The sequence below is a fragment of the Crinia signifera genome, chromosome 5 (genome assembly GCF_055691185.1).
Source record: "Crinia signifera chromosome 5, ASM5569118v1, whole genome shotgun sequence".
Lineage (NCBI taxonomy): Eukaryota > Metazoa > Chordata > Amphibia > Anura > Myobatrachidae > Crinia > Crinia signifera.
This window is the reverse complement of record NC_139221.1, coordinates 71,309,156-71,326,660: the sequence shown is the minus strand read 5'-3', so window position 1 is coordinate 71,326,660 and position 17,505 is coordinate 71,309,156. Positions and strand designations below refer to the sequence as shown.

The window sequence follows — 17,505 nt, the reverse complement described above, 5'->3', positions numbered from 1 at the left end:
TTGAGGTGAAAGTCAACTGTTTGTGATGGACGGCCTAGGAGAATTAGTGTTATTTCAGTTGTGGCATTTCTTTATAATACATTTTAGGATTACTTTCTAGGTTAAAGTTATATAAGCTACTTTTGTAGTGATAGTGGCTTGGATTACAGTATAAAACCAGTTCATAAAATGACACTATTTATTTGAGATTTCTGGATCAATTCATGGTACATTAGTACTACTTCAAAGAATAAAATTATGTACATAGTGGCCAACCTGTATTGAACAGTAGAGCCACCTAAAATCGTTTCCCCGTGGGTTGAAAGATCCTGCAGGGGAGTTTAGATGAGCAAATGCAGGGGATTGTGACACAGCCATTTGTTGTTATTATGGCGACCCGACCTATAACTCCATCTAGTAGATCAGGCATGGACAACCTGTGGCCCTCCAGCTGTTGTAAAACTAAACATCCCAGCATGCCTTGGCACAGTTTTAGGGGGGTATTCAATTTCAGGGGCACGGCTGTCGATCAAGCTCGACAGCCGTGCCCCTGTCCCGTTCTCGCTTTGCTCAACTTGAGCTCGGCGGTCAGGATTCAATGTCCCGGCTACCGAGCGGCGAGAAAGGGGCGTGGCCGCGAGTTGAGGGCGGAAATAGACGAGCTCCGGCCGGGAGATCGCCTATTTCCATCTTTTCTCGGCAGAACGAGCCCGACAGCTTGTGATGTCGGGCTCGTTCTGCCGAGAACCCCTGTTCAATGCTGTCAGGGGAAGACAGCATTGAATAGGGCCCCGCAGCCATCTCCCCCTTCAGGAGATGGCTACGGGATCACAACACACATTGAATACCCCCCTTAGTATTTCCTATTAGCAAAACAGTGGCAATGCATGCTGTGACTTGTAGTTTTGCAACAGCTGGAGAGCTGCAGTTTGTCCAGGTCTGATGTAAACTATAATTGACTGAAAACACTGTGAAAATAGTGTGACGGACATATTCCCTGGGATTTGCACATGCCTCCCTCACCCCAGCATTATGTGTTTTCTGCATTGGTCTGTGACATTGATTCTCACCTATTCTGATGCTAAGAAATAATGAGAAGTATTTAAATGATTGCGTAATTAATGATAATTAGCTGCATGACTTATAAAATATGTATGCTGGTATTTTGACATATTAAGTTTCCAAATCAATTTAATAACCTAATAAATTTCGAAATCTATTCTACTGAGACCTTTTGTTATGTAAATGTTTCACATCTCTCTCTAAAAAAAATGAATTTCAATTTGAGTTTAATACCATGCAATAAATATCTGCTCTGTTCCCTGCCTCATGGTGATGTTTTTCCTTACAGAATGATTGAAGACTGTGTGAAAAGGGGGAATACCATGGCCGACAGAAGGCAGTTGTTTGCAGAAATGCGTAAGTGTTAAAGCATTTATTATTTTGACAATTTGTAATAATTACACTCCCAAAGATGAAAGAAAAGAAAGTGTGGCTACTGAGATGCTTATTGATTTATATCATATAATATGTACTGTACAGAGAGATTGAAGTCACAGTCCAAGTGTTGCAACCAATGGCTCTCAAGGTTTTGTGAACCATGAAATCATTGCCTTGTTAGGCTTCTATAACCGCACCATCTCCTAGACCATAGGCAGCTATTGCAAGAGAGACATCTGCTGGTAATAAGTTGGTTCTCACAAACAGAGATATAATAAAACTCTATATTAATATATTTGCAGTGCATTTAAGACTATATCCCTGCCCCGGTGGTGCGCTATTTTTCTTACCATATGAAAACTAAGGGGTCAATGCTATTAAATGTGAAGGGTGTGAGACACCATTCCATCGGTTTTTAAGTGCAAGCAAAGGAACCCAATATCTCACCCTTCGCAGCCTTTCAGCCTGAATTCACTGAAGATTGCTGGCTGCCCTCTGGAGGAGCGAGTACTTTTGGGAAAAGTAATTTGTACTAGCTAATTTGTAGCTAGGCTATTAGGCTTGACCCAATATGGTTCATTTTGTTGTCAGAACCATTGATCCTAATAATTCGTCCGTACCTTACACAAGACACTGCAAAAAACTCGAATCCATGCACTCATTATATCACGCATTGACTATTGCAATAGCCTCCTTACCGGTCTTCCTAAGAAAAGACTTTCACCGCTACAATCCGTTTTGAATGCAGCTGCGGGGCTGATCTTCCTATCTAGGTGCTCATCGTCTGCTGATCCGGTCTGCCAGTCCCTCCATTGGTTGCCTGTATATTACCGCATTCAATATAAAATACTTCTACTTACATACAAAGCCATTACTCTGACTACACCGACTTATATCTCTTCGTTTATCTCAAATATATTCCCACCGACCTCGCCGCTCTGCACAAGATCTGAGTCTCTTATCCAGACTCATTACTTGCTCCCAAATACAAAAAATTAGTTTAAGTAATCCGCGCCACAGGACTGCAGCACTGTAGACACCAGGGATTACCGGTCCCAGAATACACAATCCAAATACAAAGAGTGATGAATACACTTGCGCTCTCTGTATGCAAACAATGGTCTGTCTTTCCCAGATGAAAATCGGCAGACGTTTTTCCAATGATGTAAAAACAGAGACAAGGCAGAATAGGTCAGTATCTATTTGATAATAAATAACCAAAGGGGGGTATCACCCCCTACAGAGGTGGTAGGACCATAGGCGTGCGCAGCACATTTTATTAGGGGGTGCACTGTCAAAGTGGTGTGCCTAGCACCACCTTTTGGGCATGTCTAACACCGCCATTGTGTCTGTCTAACACCGCCAATCAGGTGTGCACTCACTACAATATAAAACGTCTCTCAGCCACACCATTATATCCTGCCTATTTCAGTTTTAATCTTCTAATTACTCAGTGTAACAGTACATGCAAATAAAGTCAAAATCATATCTGGATGACACAGATATGTAGTGATATAACAATGGTGTAATACAATTAATAATGCAAAACACACATAATTGATTGATAGGCGCTTATTTTAATGGAATACAGGTCTAAAAAGCAAAAGTCATTGGTAAAAGGTATTGCTGGTATTACTAGCAGCAAAAAGTGTGGGGGTGGGGGCAAAGCATTAGGGGGTGCCTGTGCACCCTTACCACTTAATGTGCGCACGCCTATGGGTAGGACGTATTTTAAAGATTTTTATCAAGTTTTTATTGTCATTTGGAATTTTTGTGACCTGAATAAAAGTGCTTTTTCAACCATCTTGGATCACAAATGATTGGGATAGCCTCTGACCGATTGGTGTGAAAGAAACCTTTCAAGGACCATAGGGCACAGACATAAGGTGAGCTCTGATTCAATTGGAAAGAAAGGCTGGATGTATCCTGTTAAAGATAACTTTATATGCCTATAGGGCATGGCAGAAAGGTCAGTTGTAGGGGGTGATACCCCCCTTTGGTTATTTATTATCAAATAAATACTGACCAATTCTGCCTTGTCTCTGTTTTTACATCATTGGAGAAACGTCTGCCGATTTTCATCTGGAAAAGACAGACCATTGATTGCTCCCACTTACACTTGCAGGATTTTTGTCGGGCAGCACCCACCCTATGGAATGCCTTCCCGTGCACATTAAGACTCTCCTCTAGCTCCCAAACTTTCAAGCGTTCCCTTAAAACTCACCTCTTCAGGCAAGCCTATCATATTCAGGAACCCCCACACAACCACCAGTAGAATTTATATCTATTTGCATCCAATCAGGACTGTCTTGTAATCTGATGGCACTGCCGTGCTATGGAATTCTATCCTTATGCATCCCTCCTATTATCCCTATAGATTGTAAGCTTGCGAGCAGGGCCCTCCTACCTCCATGTCGGTTTTTATCTACCCAGTTTGTTTAATCACTGTTGTTTCCAATTGTAAACTGCAACGAAATATGCTGCACTATAGCAGAAACTGTAAATAAATAATAAATAATCCTACCAGTATGTGGAGGAACTGGCGCACTTGGAGGAAACCCTTGAGCAAATAATTAACCCTCACCCTTCCTCAAAGTTTTAATAATTTGTAATAATCAAATACACATAACATGTTAAAATATATTTTAGTTCCACTTTAGAAAACCTTTACAAGATCTTACAGAATCCCCACATTGCTACACAAAATGTACCCCAATCTCTCTGACCTTTGCTGGAGGTGCAAATTAACACCAGGCACCATTCTGCACATATGGTGGCAATGCCCGACGATTCTACCATTTTGGAAGGAAATCTTTAGAAATCTCCGAACATATACTGAAAGGATCAATTCCTAAAGACCCAGGCTTTTGGTTACTGAATAAGTCAAACGATCCTGCTAACATACAAACATCATACAAACGTTCCATACGACACCTCAACAACGCCTCTAAGGCAATTATCCTGATCCTATGGAAATCAACGAGCCCTCCTTCAGTCAAAAAATGTGCTTAAAAAAAATAGATAATTTCATGGACATGGAAGATATCATTACCTTCACAACAGGAAAATTTACCACATTTAATGCGACTGGGTTACCCTGGCTGGAATTGAAAGAGTCTTTGCTGTCTAAGATATATATGTAATTCCCCCTAGTCACTGATCAACCGCTGGACATTTACACACCCCCCCCCCCCCCTGCTTATATTTCCCCCCTTCCCACCCCTCCTACCGGTCTTCCTATACTTTACTCTTTTCTTATACCATTTTGTATCCCTAGAACTTAAATAGTTTTACACGGATGTACCTGGTAAGACACTGTAGCTTCAACACTGCTATACATTGGGGACAATTCACAATGTTCTTTTGCCTTAACTTTCTATGCATCGTTATATTAATGTGTAGCATAGTTCGATGGTCTAGTGTTATTTCCTATGCTTTTGACATGTACCATCACGTTGTTCTAGTTTTGTCCACTGTTCAAATATATGTTCATTTGTTTCTTTCCTAATAAAAACAGATTAAAGAGAGGCTGAGAGAGGAGGTTAGAGAGAGGAGATTAGAGGCATGAGGAGAAAGTAGGCTGTCAATAGCGATATTGAATTCACCCATGATGATGGTGGAGATGTCAGAAGATCAGAAGTGTGGGAGCCAGCAGGCAGTGCTGTTACAGGGCAGTACGGACAGTGTAATGGTTAGCATTAGTGCCTCACAGCACTGAGGTCATGGGTTCAATTCTCACCATGGCTCTAACTGTGCAGAGTTTGTATATTCTCCCCGTACTTGTGTGGGTTTCCTCCGGGTACTCCGGTTTCCTCCCACAATCCAAAAATATACTGGTAGGTTAATTGGCTCCCAACAAATTAACCTAGAATTTATGTGTGTGTGCGTGTACATGTGGTAGGGAACATAGATTGTAAGCTCCACTGGGGCAGAGACTGATGTGAATGTTCTCTGTAAAGCACTGCGGAATATGTATGTGCTATATAAGAAACTGTTAATAATAATAATATATATTTTAGTTGAGAGTAATCCTGTAATTGCGAAGATACCTACCAGTAGAAAGGAGAGTGTAATCCATTCCTTATATTTGCTCTTAGGCCAGTGTACTTTCATGCTGCAGGAGTGGCTTATTTTGGTCTTTGGTGCGAGCTGTCATATACTGAATGATAGACTGGCAGTATGGTCCATCCTAGGGGAGGTTTCTTCCATTCATACCCTCTTGCACAGTTGTAAATCAATTAATTTTTTTAAATAAAAAAATACTCAACCCTTTGTACACCATATAAAGAATTACCCCATCGCGAGCCTCTCCGTTACTTGAATTTAAAAGTCAGCCATGTTGTAGATCACAGCTTTATTAAGCAAAGTCTGCTTGACAACAAATATGGGTGCGCGCATCGGATAGTGTGACCATTTGTGTAGTCATCAAATGATTCACAGACCAACCGACAACAGTCCTGCAGACTCGGATTTACAGACATTTCCATAACCTATAGATTTCTGTTATTTCCTAGCAATGTTTGGGAGCCCATGATAATTTGGGAATATTTCTGGCCCTAATATAATAGGTTGTCCGGCATGATTGTTAAGTGACCAAATCCATGCAACTTGGTCTCTCACCTGACACCCAGCCAGCAATCAGGTCAAGCGGCTGGGTCTGTTTTATGTATTTTTTTTTTTTTAACCTTCCCACTTACACAAATCCAAGTCGTGCTTGCAATTTTGTGCATTAAGATGCTATTGTTCGCTAATTACTTGGTATTGTCTGATCGTTTTTCCTCTAACAAGGATCTTGGTAATGAAGTAGACATCTTCTGTTCTGCGCCTGAGAATATAAATGTGCTGTCAGCGTAACATGGGTTTTGAAAGCTATAGGGACAAAATGTTTTGTAAGAAAGTATCCAAACAAAAGGCCTTTTTTCTCTGCTGTACATGTTTAGAAATAGACTGCACACCAAAAGAAATATAATAAGAATAATACTTGCAGTACATTTAATATTTTCTCACTCACACTCCCCATGTGTCACCCATTCATATACGACCACATAACACATACCCTACTACCCCCCCCCCCCCCCCCCCTCGGCTTTGGAATATTGTTGGGTCCTAAAATGTGCTTTCATTTTATTTTATTTTTTTTATGTTTCATTTGTGTTTCCACCCTATTTTTTTTATAGCCACAGGCTAAGAATTTGTTGTCCATTGTTCTTGCTTGATCAGCACAAACCTTATTATTAGAGCAATTTTTACTCAACTGCTTGAGAAGGTTGAGGAAAAATTGCTCTAATGATGTAGTGTGAAGCCGATCTTCTGCCATGGCAACCTGCACCAGCCTCTATGTTCACATCTTAGTACATTGAGAGAGCTTAACCATATGTTTAATGGGACTTTCTGGCATGTGTCACCAGCACCAAGATGGTCATCACATCACCTCTGGTAGATGTCACTTCCTGTTAGGGAAGACGCAGCCCATCGTCAAGTGTCCTCTCTGGTCCAGTATACACTATGTTAGTGGTTCCCAATCTGTGTGCCGTGGCTAACTTGGGGTGTCTCGGGACACTTGCAGGGGTGTCCCGGGTTGGTGGTTCAGGACCAATTCAAATGATTTATGATCTATTATTTATGGACAAAACTAGTGCTGGTTGCTGCCAATCATAAAATGTGTACAATCAGAAGCAAACCCTGCCCATTACCACACAACTGAACCTAAGAATCACATATAAACACAATCTACTTCATTTTATATTTATTTTTCTGCATTTTTGGGGGCCCTAGGGTTGCCATGGAAAAATTCTGGTACTCTAGGGTGCCGTGATTAAAAAAAATATTGGGAACCCCTGGACTATGTGGACAAAAGTATTTGACTCGCCTGTTAGTTATTGAAATCAGGTGGTTCAATCAGACTCGTTGCCACAGGTGGATAAAATCAAGCACCAAGCCATTGTGTCTCCATTTGCAAACATTTGTGTACAAAATGGGTCATTCTAAAGAGCTTAGTGACTTCAAGCATTACTGTGATAGGATGCCACCTTTGCACCCTGCTAGATATTCTATGGTCAACTGTAAGTGATATTATTAGAAAGTTGAATCGTTTAGCCACACATAACCGCAAGCCTCACATCACGAAGTTCAATGCCAAGCATTGAAGAGAGTAGTCTAAGCACACCAATACTGGACTGTGAAGCAATGGAAACATGTTCTCTGGAGTGAAGAATCATGTATGTTCATTGTATGATGTTCTTGTCTGAATGTTTTAGTGTGAGTTCGGGTTTTCTACTAACTACAGCGCCTTCTCCTTCCCCAAACACAATTCTCTATATTGTGTTCCATAGACTGTTCTCCACATCTATATATCTTCTTTGTTTGCATACCTTTCTCCTCTATGATCCTGAATAAAACACCTAGAGGTGTCTTAGAAAAGCAGAAGAGGATTGGAACCAGCACTGACTCCTTATAGATGATTGTATACATTATATCATGTTGATATCCTCTATTTATGTTATGTTATTATAAGCAACTTGAGATTGACCCCTGCAACCAATTTCCAGGTGTGGCATTAAAGGGCATCTTCTCTGTGCCAGTGCAAGTTCTTTGTTGTATTTGAATTTACCCTGCCTAGCTATGACGTCAGCACTTACAGCAAGTGTGCGGGTAGTCAGATTACCTGGCTTACACAGCCAGATGAGCCAGTGTACCTGACAGTACATTGTATTGGCCATTGGCTCTGCTGCGTAGTTTGCCTACACACATTGAGCATTTGTGTAGAAAATGAACGACCATACACTTCATCTATTTCAGGCTGTCCTGGTTGATTTCTGTCAGATGTTGTTGGAGTTGTTGCAATATTAACATGTTAAAATATATTTTAGTTCCACTTTAGAAAACCTTTACAAGATCTTACAGAATCCCCACATTGCTACACAAAATGTACCCCAATCTCTCTGACCTTTGCTGGAGGTGCAAATTAACACCAGGCACCATTCTGCACATATGGTGGCAATGCCCGACGATTCTACCATTTTGGAAGGAAATCTTTAGAAATCTCCGAACATATACTGAAAGGATCAATTCCTAAAGACCCAGGCTTTTGGTTACTGAATAAGTCAAACGATCCTGCTAACATACAAACATCATACAAACGTTCCATACGACACCTCAACAACGCCTCTAAGGCAATTATCCTGATCCTATGGAAATCAACGAGCCCTCCTTCAGTCAAAAAATGTGCTTAAAAAAAATAGATAATTTCATGGACATGGAAGATATCATTACCTTCACAACAGGAAAATTTACCACATTTAATGCGACTGGGTTACCCTGGCTGGAATTGAAAGAGTCTTTGCTGTCTAAGATATATATGTAATTCCCCCTAGTCACTGATCAACCGCTGGACATTTACACACACCCCCCCCCCCCCTGCTTATATTTCCCCCCTTCCCACCCCTCCTACCGGTCTTCCTATACTTTACTCTTTTCTTATACCATTTTGTATCCCTAGAACTTAAATAGTTTTACACGGATGTACCTGGTAAGACACTGTAGCTTCAACACTGCTATACATTGGGGACAATTCACAATGTTCTTTTGCCTTAACTTTCTATGCATCGTTATATTAATGTGTAGCATAGTTCGATGGTCTAGTGTTATTTCCTATGCTTTTGACATGTACCATCACGTTGTTCTAGTTTTGTCCACTGTTCAAATATATGTTCATTTGTTTCTTTCCTAATAAAAACAGATTAAAGAGAGGCTGAGAGAGGAGGTTAGAGAGAGGAGATTAGAGGCATGAGGAGAAAGTAGGCTGTCAATAGCGATATTGAATTCACCCATGATGATGGTGGAGATGTCAGAAGATCAGAAGTGTGGGAGCCAGCAGGCAGTGCTGTTACAGGGCAGTACGGACAGTGTAATGGTTAGCATTAGTGCCTCACAGCACTGAGGTCATGGGTTCAATTCTCACCATGGCTCTAACTGTGCAGAGTTTGTATATTCTCCCCGTACTTGTGTGGGTTTCCTCCGGGTACTCCGGTTTCCTCCCACAATCCAAAAATATACTGGTAGGTTAATTGGCTCCCAACAAATTAACCTAGAATTTATGTGTGTGTGCGTGTACATGTGGTAGGGAACATAGATTGTAAGCTCCACTGGGGCAGAGACTGATGTGAATGTTCTCTGTAAAGCACTGCGGAATATGTATGTGCTATATAAGAAACTGTTAATAATAATAATATATATTTTAGTTGAGAGTAATCCTGTAATTGCGAAGATACCTACCAGTAGAAAGGAGAGTGTAATCCATTCCTTATATTTGCTCTTAGGCCAGTGTACTTTCATGCTGCAGGAGTGGCTTATTTTGGTCTTTGGTGCGAGCTGTCATATACTGAATGATAGACTGGCAGTATGGTCCATCCTAGGGGAGGTTTCTTCCATTCATACCCTCTTGCACAGTTGTAAATCAATTAATTTTTTTAAATCAAAAAATACTCAACCCTTTGTACACCATATAAAGAATTACCCCATCGCGAGCCTCTCCGTTACTTGAATTTAAAAGTCAGCCATGTTGTAGATCACAGCTTTATTAAGCAAAGTCTGCTTGACAACAAATATGGGTGCGCGCATCGGATAGTGTGACCATTTGTGTAGTCATCAAATGATTCACAGACCAACCGACAACAGTCCTGCAGACTCGGATTTACAGACATTTCCATAACCTATAGATTTCTGTTATTTCCTAGCAATGTTTGGGAGCCCATGATAATTTGGGAATATTTCTGGCCCTAATATAATAGGTTGTCCGGCATGATTGTTAAGTGACCAAATCCATGCAACTTGGTCTCTCACCTGACACCCAGCCAGCAATCAGGTCAAGCGGCTGGGTCTGTTTTATGTATTTTTTTTTTTTTTAACCTTCCCACTTACACAAATCCAAGTCGTGCTTGCAATTTTGTGCATTAAGATGCTATTGTTCGCTAATTACTTGGTATTGTCTGATCGTTTTTCCTCTAACAAGGATCTTGGTAATGAAGTAGACATCTTCTGTTCTGCGCCTGAGAATATAAATGTGCTGTCAGCGTAACATGGGTTTTGAAAGCTATAGGGACAAAATGTTTTGTAAGAAAGTATCCAAACAAAAGGCCTTTTTTCTCTGCTGTACATGTTTAGAAATAGACTGCACACCAAAAGAAATATAATAAGAATAATACTTGCAGTACATTTAATATTTTCTCACTCACACTCCCCATGTGTCACCCATTCATATACGACCACATAACACATACCCTACTACCCCCCCCCCCCCCCCCCCTCGGCTTTGGAATATTGTTGGGTCCTAAAATGTGCTTTCATTTTATTTTATTTTTTTTATGTTTCATTTGTGTTTCCACCCTATTTTTTTTATAGCCACAGGCTAAGAATTTGTTGTCCATTGTTCTTGCTTGATCAGCACAAACCTTATTATTAGAGCAATTTTTACTCAACTGCTTGAGAAGGTTGAGGAAAAATTGCTCTAATGATGTAGTGTGAAGCCGATCTTCTGCCATGGCAACCTGCACCAGCCTCTATGTTCACATCTTAGTACATTGAGAGAGCTTAACCATATGTTTAATGGGACTTTCTGGCATGTGTCACCAGCACCAAGATGGTCATCACATCACCTCTGGTAGATGTCACTTCCTGTTAGGGAAGACGCAGCCCATCGTCAAGTGTCCTCTCTGGTCCAGTATACACTATGTTAGTGGTTCCCAATCTGTGTGCCGTGGCTAACTTGGGGTGTCTCGGGACACTTGCAGGGGTGTCCCGGGTTGGTGGTTCAGGACCAATTCAAATGATTTATGATCTATTATTTATGGACAAAACTAGTGCTGGTTGCTGCCAATCATAAAATGTGTACAATCAGAAGCAAACCCTGCCCATTACCACACAACTGAACCTAAGAATCACATATAAACACAATCTACTTCATTTTATATTTATTTTTCTGCATTTTTGGGGGCCCTAGGGTTGCCATGGAAAAATTCTGGTACTCTAGGGTGCCGTGATTAAAAAAAATATTGGGAACCCCTGGACTATGTGGACAAAAGTATTTGACTCGCCTGTTAGTTATTGAAATCAGGTGGTTCAATCAGACTCGTTGCCACAGGTGGATAAAATCAAGCACCAAGCCATTGTGTCTCCATTTGCAAACATTTGTGTACAAAATGGGTCATTCTAAAGAGCTTAGTGACTTCAAGCATTACTGTGATAGGATGCCACCTTTGCACCCTGCTAGATATTCTATGGTCAACTGTAAGTGATATTATTAGAAAGTTGAATCGTTTAGCCACACATAACCGCAAGCCTCACATCACGAAGTTCAATGCCAAGCATTGAAGAGAGTAGTCTAAGCACACCAATACTGGACTGTGAAGCAATGGAAACATGTTCTCTGGAGTGAAGAATCATGTATGTTCATTGTATGATGTTCTTGTCTGAATGTTTTAGTGTGAGTTCGGGTTTTCTACCAACTACAGCGCCTTCTCCTTCCCCAAACACAATTCTCTATATTGTGTTCCATAGACTGTTCTCCACATCTATATATCTTCTTTGTTTGCATACCTTTCTCCTCTATGATCCTGAATAAAACACCTAGAGGTGTCTTAGAAAAGCAGAAGAGGATTGGAACCAGCACTGACTCCTTATAGATGATTGTATACATTATATCATGTTGATATCCTCTATTTATGTTATGTTATTATAAGCAACTTGAGATTGACCCCTGCAACCAATTTCCAGGTGTGGCATTAAAGGGCATCTTCTCTGTGCCAGTGCAAGTTCTTTGTTGTATTTGAATTTACCCTGCCTAGCTATGACGTCAGCACTTACAGCAAGTGTGCGGGTAGTCAGATTACCTGGCTTACACAGCCAGATGAGCCAGTGTACCTGACAGTACATTGTATTGGCCATTGGCTCTGCTGCGTAGTTTGCCTACACACATTGAGCATTTGTGTAGAAAATGAACGACCATACACTTCATCTATTTCAGGCTGTCCTGGTTGATTTCTGTCAGATGTTGTTGGAGTTGTTGCAATATTTGGTGCAGAAATTTTGGGTCTAAACTAACCAAGCAGGGGTGCTGTGCAAACTTTGTGCTTTGAAGATCGTTTTGGGGCTCACCAGCTCTAAATGTAATGGTTCAAATACAGTGATTTATGTTCAGGAGTGTATATATATGGGCTTGTAACCATTGTATCATCTACCATGTTTAGTAGTTTATATTGTTTTGTGTATTTCCTTGCTAGGTGCCCAAGATTTGGATCGTATACGTTTGTCCACATACCGAACGGCGTGTAAGATTCGATTTGTACAGAAGAAATGCAACTGTGAGTATAAAAAGGACTATCAAAAATAATGCCCCACTTAATATACTGTACTTTGTATGTTTTGTATCTGACAGTTTGCTTGTAATTGGTAAATTTATTTCCAGGCCTCACTGAGTGTGATGTCATACACTAATGCTGAATTAAATGCAAGATTCTAGTGAAATATTTGTACATACCTAATGATATGAGTGTGTCGCTTTCTAAGATCTTAACAGTATGCTTTATATACGGTATGTGTGCTAGCTATCATGGGTAGAAAAGTCACTGCTTGGAAAATGGTAACATGGCACATAGTGCCCATCAGCATGATTCCAGACATCACTGCTTACAAGGAGCAAGAAAAAAAAATGCTTCAAAGCCAGTCCTTAAAATAGGGGAAACTACTTTATGAGCGATGTTGTTAGCCGTTCAAAAGAAAAACTTTCTTACAAACATCCCGGATGTTTGTACATTTGTCCTGTATATTTGGTAATTAACCTTGTTTTTTAATCCCCACGTTGATCTTCTCTATTGTTTTGCCCATTTTAATTAACTTACTGTGCCAGAGAGACTTTCTAATATGATGAGAATGAAATCTGAAACCTGTTCTTTTATTGTAAAGAAAGGCAGTCCCGAATCAGAACCCTGCTTGAATGAAATCTATCATCAACATTCTGTAGACTGCTCACTGCTTTGAAATGTTAGCCAGCTTTGTTTAATATTCTGTTTGTTACTGATAATAACAATTTACATAAAAGTTTTTTCTAGTTTTTGATTTGTTTCTGGTATAATTATCGCTACTATTAATCCAGGAATCGTGTATGTTTTGTTCTAAAAGCTTCAACTAAAATGGAAAAATATCTTGTAATAAAAATGCCACATACCAAAGACCGCATCCTAACTAAATATGGTCACACATTTGCATAGAAAAGCAAACTTCAGTGTCTGTCTCTTAGATATTACCTCATTGATCGTCTTCCCTAGAGACAAACTCTTCACTGAATTGTGTTTTTTATGCAGATGGTTTTTATGTTTATTACACTTGTATATTAACATGGATCAGTATAACAATAGATCTTCTGTATATGTGTGTGTATATATATATATATATATATATATATATGTGTGTGTGTATATGTATATATATATATATATATATATATATATACTGTATACCATGCACTATATAAATTGATGAGGATATACCAGGACCAGTAGAATTAAATAAAATGTAATGTCTTCGCTAATGAGAAACAGTGTATAATGGTAAATCTCTGCTTTGTTAAGAATATCCTGCTCTATCCCAACAACCACCACCACCTGGGCATGTTTGACATTGGTGTGTAGAGGTTAAATAAACCATTTGATCTTTCTAAAATGCATAAAGCCCTAATAAATATCTTACACTTACTAATTACCATCATTAACTGCCACCTCTAAGGATAAGTTTAAGGCCTGGTACACACCAGAACGATCCTGATTGTTAGTAGATCGTTAGCAGTTTGTGTGATGCTTGCACGATCTGTTGGAGCACACATTCTGCTAACGATCTGCATCCAATCTGATCCCAATCCGATCTGAGTCTGTATCCAGTTGAATGGATCTTTTACAGATCCTCACTGCAGCAGGTAGGATCTGTAAAACGACCAAACGACAGCGGGGACGCGCATCGGATTGGAATCGGATCGGAATTGGACCTAAACATGCCCAGTCTACATACAATCTGCATCCAATCGGTCGGAATTGGATCCAGATTGATGGAATTGAGCCCTAATCGTTCTGGTGTGTACCCCCCCTAAGAGTTTAGATTCATATAGAAGTCCTCACAACTCTCAGATGGTTCCTGGGGATACTGGCTGTACAACTTAAGTTGACAAATATTTAGAATAGAGTTGCGGACTCTAATATGGCGGAATGACCCCTGGTTTGGGTTTTTCTGCACCCGATACGCAGGTCATGACCCTCTTACTGGGTTCTAATGTACACTTCGGTATTATGAATGAACTATGAGTGATCAGTCACAGATTGCTGTGGGGAAAATTAGGGGATAGTCAACACCAATGAGATCAGAACCAGGGAGACAATGATGTGCCAGGGATACCAACAGAATCAGAGGGTAGTCTTAAAGGTGCAGATAGTAGGTAAAGTAACAGAGGAGTAGACAGGATGCCAGACGAACTCTGAGGGTTTTTTTTTTAAAGGGGCAGTTACGTATCTACAAGGCAAAACCATGGTTTGTTCTACCACTGCTATGTAGAGTGTTTGAAGCAACTGGATATGGTTCACCTTCTGAACGCCAGCACATCCTTGCAATGAAACAAGTCTTGGAATTGGAAAGCATTCCTCAGTATTTTGTGGCACAACGGTGTCCCCATCCCAGGCTGGTTTTTCCTGTCTTCCTGGGTAAGACTTGGCAAGAGTAGTGGTTGTAGACCTATATCCAGAATCATAGGTGCCGATTCTGTGGGTGCTTGAGGGCCCGAGCACCCACGGAAATTGATGAGCACCCACCCGCTCAGCAGTGGCCCACCCGCCCGTGTCCCACTGCACTCCCCCTCCCTTGTCGCTGGCACAGGTACTGTGTGGGCATTTATGTACCGCACTGTGCGGGCATTTATGTATTTGGCACTGTTGCCATAACTTGAATATTGGAGACAACTGTGCTGCGTAATATAAATCAGTGTTATTTTGTGGCCACGCTCCTTTCCCATGAAGCCACTCCCCTATATTTTTGGCTTGGGCACCCACCAGCAAAAACATAAATCGGCACCTATGTCCAGAATACACAAAAACAATTCTGTTGATACTCTTCCCAAATGCAGTGAGAGTTGATCCAGTTTTTAAGGTTGGATTTTTGGCTAGTATATCCGTTGCCGACAGCAAGGGGAAGTCTTGTCCCAGTAGGTTACGATAAATTTGGGGCTACAGCGGCCCCACTTAGGCAGCCTTGCCAATTTATTCCTTTTGGAATGACAGAAGTAGAGACAAATATCAGCTTGCCCTGAGTCCATCAAGAGCAATATAGCCTGTTGGGCAGAGAGCTCGCCTGAAATTTTCTTAGCTTCACCAGGGTTGTTAATGCTAAGCGGGGAGGAGTGTGGCAGAGCCAGCATATTTCCACATGAGGGTAATGTGGACGATCCACTCCAGGCTGCAGCAGGAAAATTAGATCCAGTCCAGGGTTTCTAAATTAATGTGATCAAGGTTTGGCTGATTGGCAGCACCTGTGGCTTCCTGTTATATGTGGGTCCAAGGCAAGAGGTCATTGCTCCCAATGCTGGTAATATAATATTACATTAGGTGCTGTGGAGTGTACCCTGACTGAAATCTGTGGAAAACCCTGAGATGCTGTAACCTTGCTTGCCGAGCTGATAACCTGGAATGCTGTTTACCTGGTACAAAATAAAGACCCAGACCTCATCTATATCCAGTATATGTGATTCCTTGTAACAAGAGGTTGACCCTTAATGGATGAAACCCATAGTGTCTACAGTCAAAACGTTGACAGGATTAAAAGGTTGACCTGATAATAGTTGACAAAATAAAGTCCATTTTTTTCTTTAGGTTTCAGAACTTTTGATAATTTTACCATTCATATACACAACTATTTATAGAGGTAACTTGTGGCAAGCAGAGCGGATTGGGTCATATGGTTAAACATACAAACTACACACCCTCCCGAAACAATATACAAACAAAAAAAAAAACACCTTGTCTCTACTATTTCTGTGTTAACCATGCATGTTGACCTTTTAAACCTGTCGACTTTTTCACTGTGGACCCTATGTATTTCAACCAATTGACGGTTGACCTTCCAACTTTGTATCGCTTAGTGCACAACCCACAGGAAATGAATGACACAGGACAATGGTAGTGAGAGGATCTTTGTGTGCTTCTGAAACAGATAAGGTTGTGGAATGTTTATACTGTAGCATTCGCAGAGCTATAAGGCTAGTGTGGCAGGATCTAGTGTATCATAGCAGTCAGTGGCTGAGGAACAGCGGTCAGTTGTTTATTCCATAGTAAATAAGCTACATGAGAACATGCTCCAAAGTCAACACAGACTACGGGGCAGAAATGTATTGGGCATTAGCCAATCCCTTAGTACGCGAACTGTATCGCCCTTTTAGCATGCACTAGTATAGCCACTTCCCCCATCACTTTTCCACCACTTTTCTGCACATATTCCTACCGCAGCAGGCAAATTAGGTACCCCCCAGAAATTGCCTGGGCACATTATTAGAGTCAGAGTCAGAGCGCTGGTCCATTCTAAAATTACCTGTAGCAAAACTGAGTTTGGGCACACTCGACCCAGCTGCCGGCAGACAGGCTGAGCGCCAATATCCTATTCTTTTGTTGATACCATGTGAATAAATTGCAGCAGCTCTGTATGACGCATGAGTTGTATGGGTTTTCAGAACTTATTGGAAATGCACAGTTGTAAATAATTGCCTGTGCGAACCTCAGCATAGAGTGCAGATTGTGGGAATTGTCCTTTGTTGGGTACAGGCTCATAGGACCTTCTTCTAATTGATTCGGTCCTCCGTGCATTTGAACGTTGGACCAATGGTGTGCGTCTGCAGACGCATTTCTGCGCATTCTGTTCACGGGTTCTTGGTGAACGCTGGGCGTTCTCAGGGTGATGAGGCAGTGACGCAGGTGCGGGGGGGAGGCAAGCAGCTGACAGCAGCGGACGTCAGCTGCCCGCCCTGTCCTCGCACAGGGCGCCTGCAGTTTAGAGTCACCATAT

At 41.1% G+C, this 17,505-nt stretch overlaps 1 protein-coding gene across 7 annotated transcripts in view; it reads left to right on the top strand.

Moving 5' to 3' along the window:
- The window catches only part of DTNA (dystrobrevin alpha), a 236,085-nt gene that overhangs the window by 118,700 nt on the left and 99,880 nt on the right, over positions 1-17,505 (top strand). For all 7 annotated transcript variants that reach the window (XM_083187440.1, XM_083187439.1, XM_083187438.1 and 4 more), the window contains exons 2-3: positions 1,331-1,398; positions 12,696-12,776. In XM_083187440.1, coding sequence (XP_083043566.1) covers positions 1,332-1,398; positions 12,696-12,776 — 148 coding nt within the window. In that variant the 5' untranslated portion in view covers position 1,331. The remainder of the gene's footprint in view (positions 1-1,330; positions 1,399-12,695; positions 12,777-17,505) is intronic.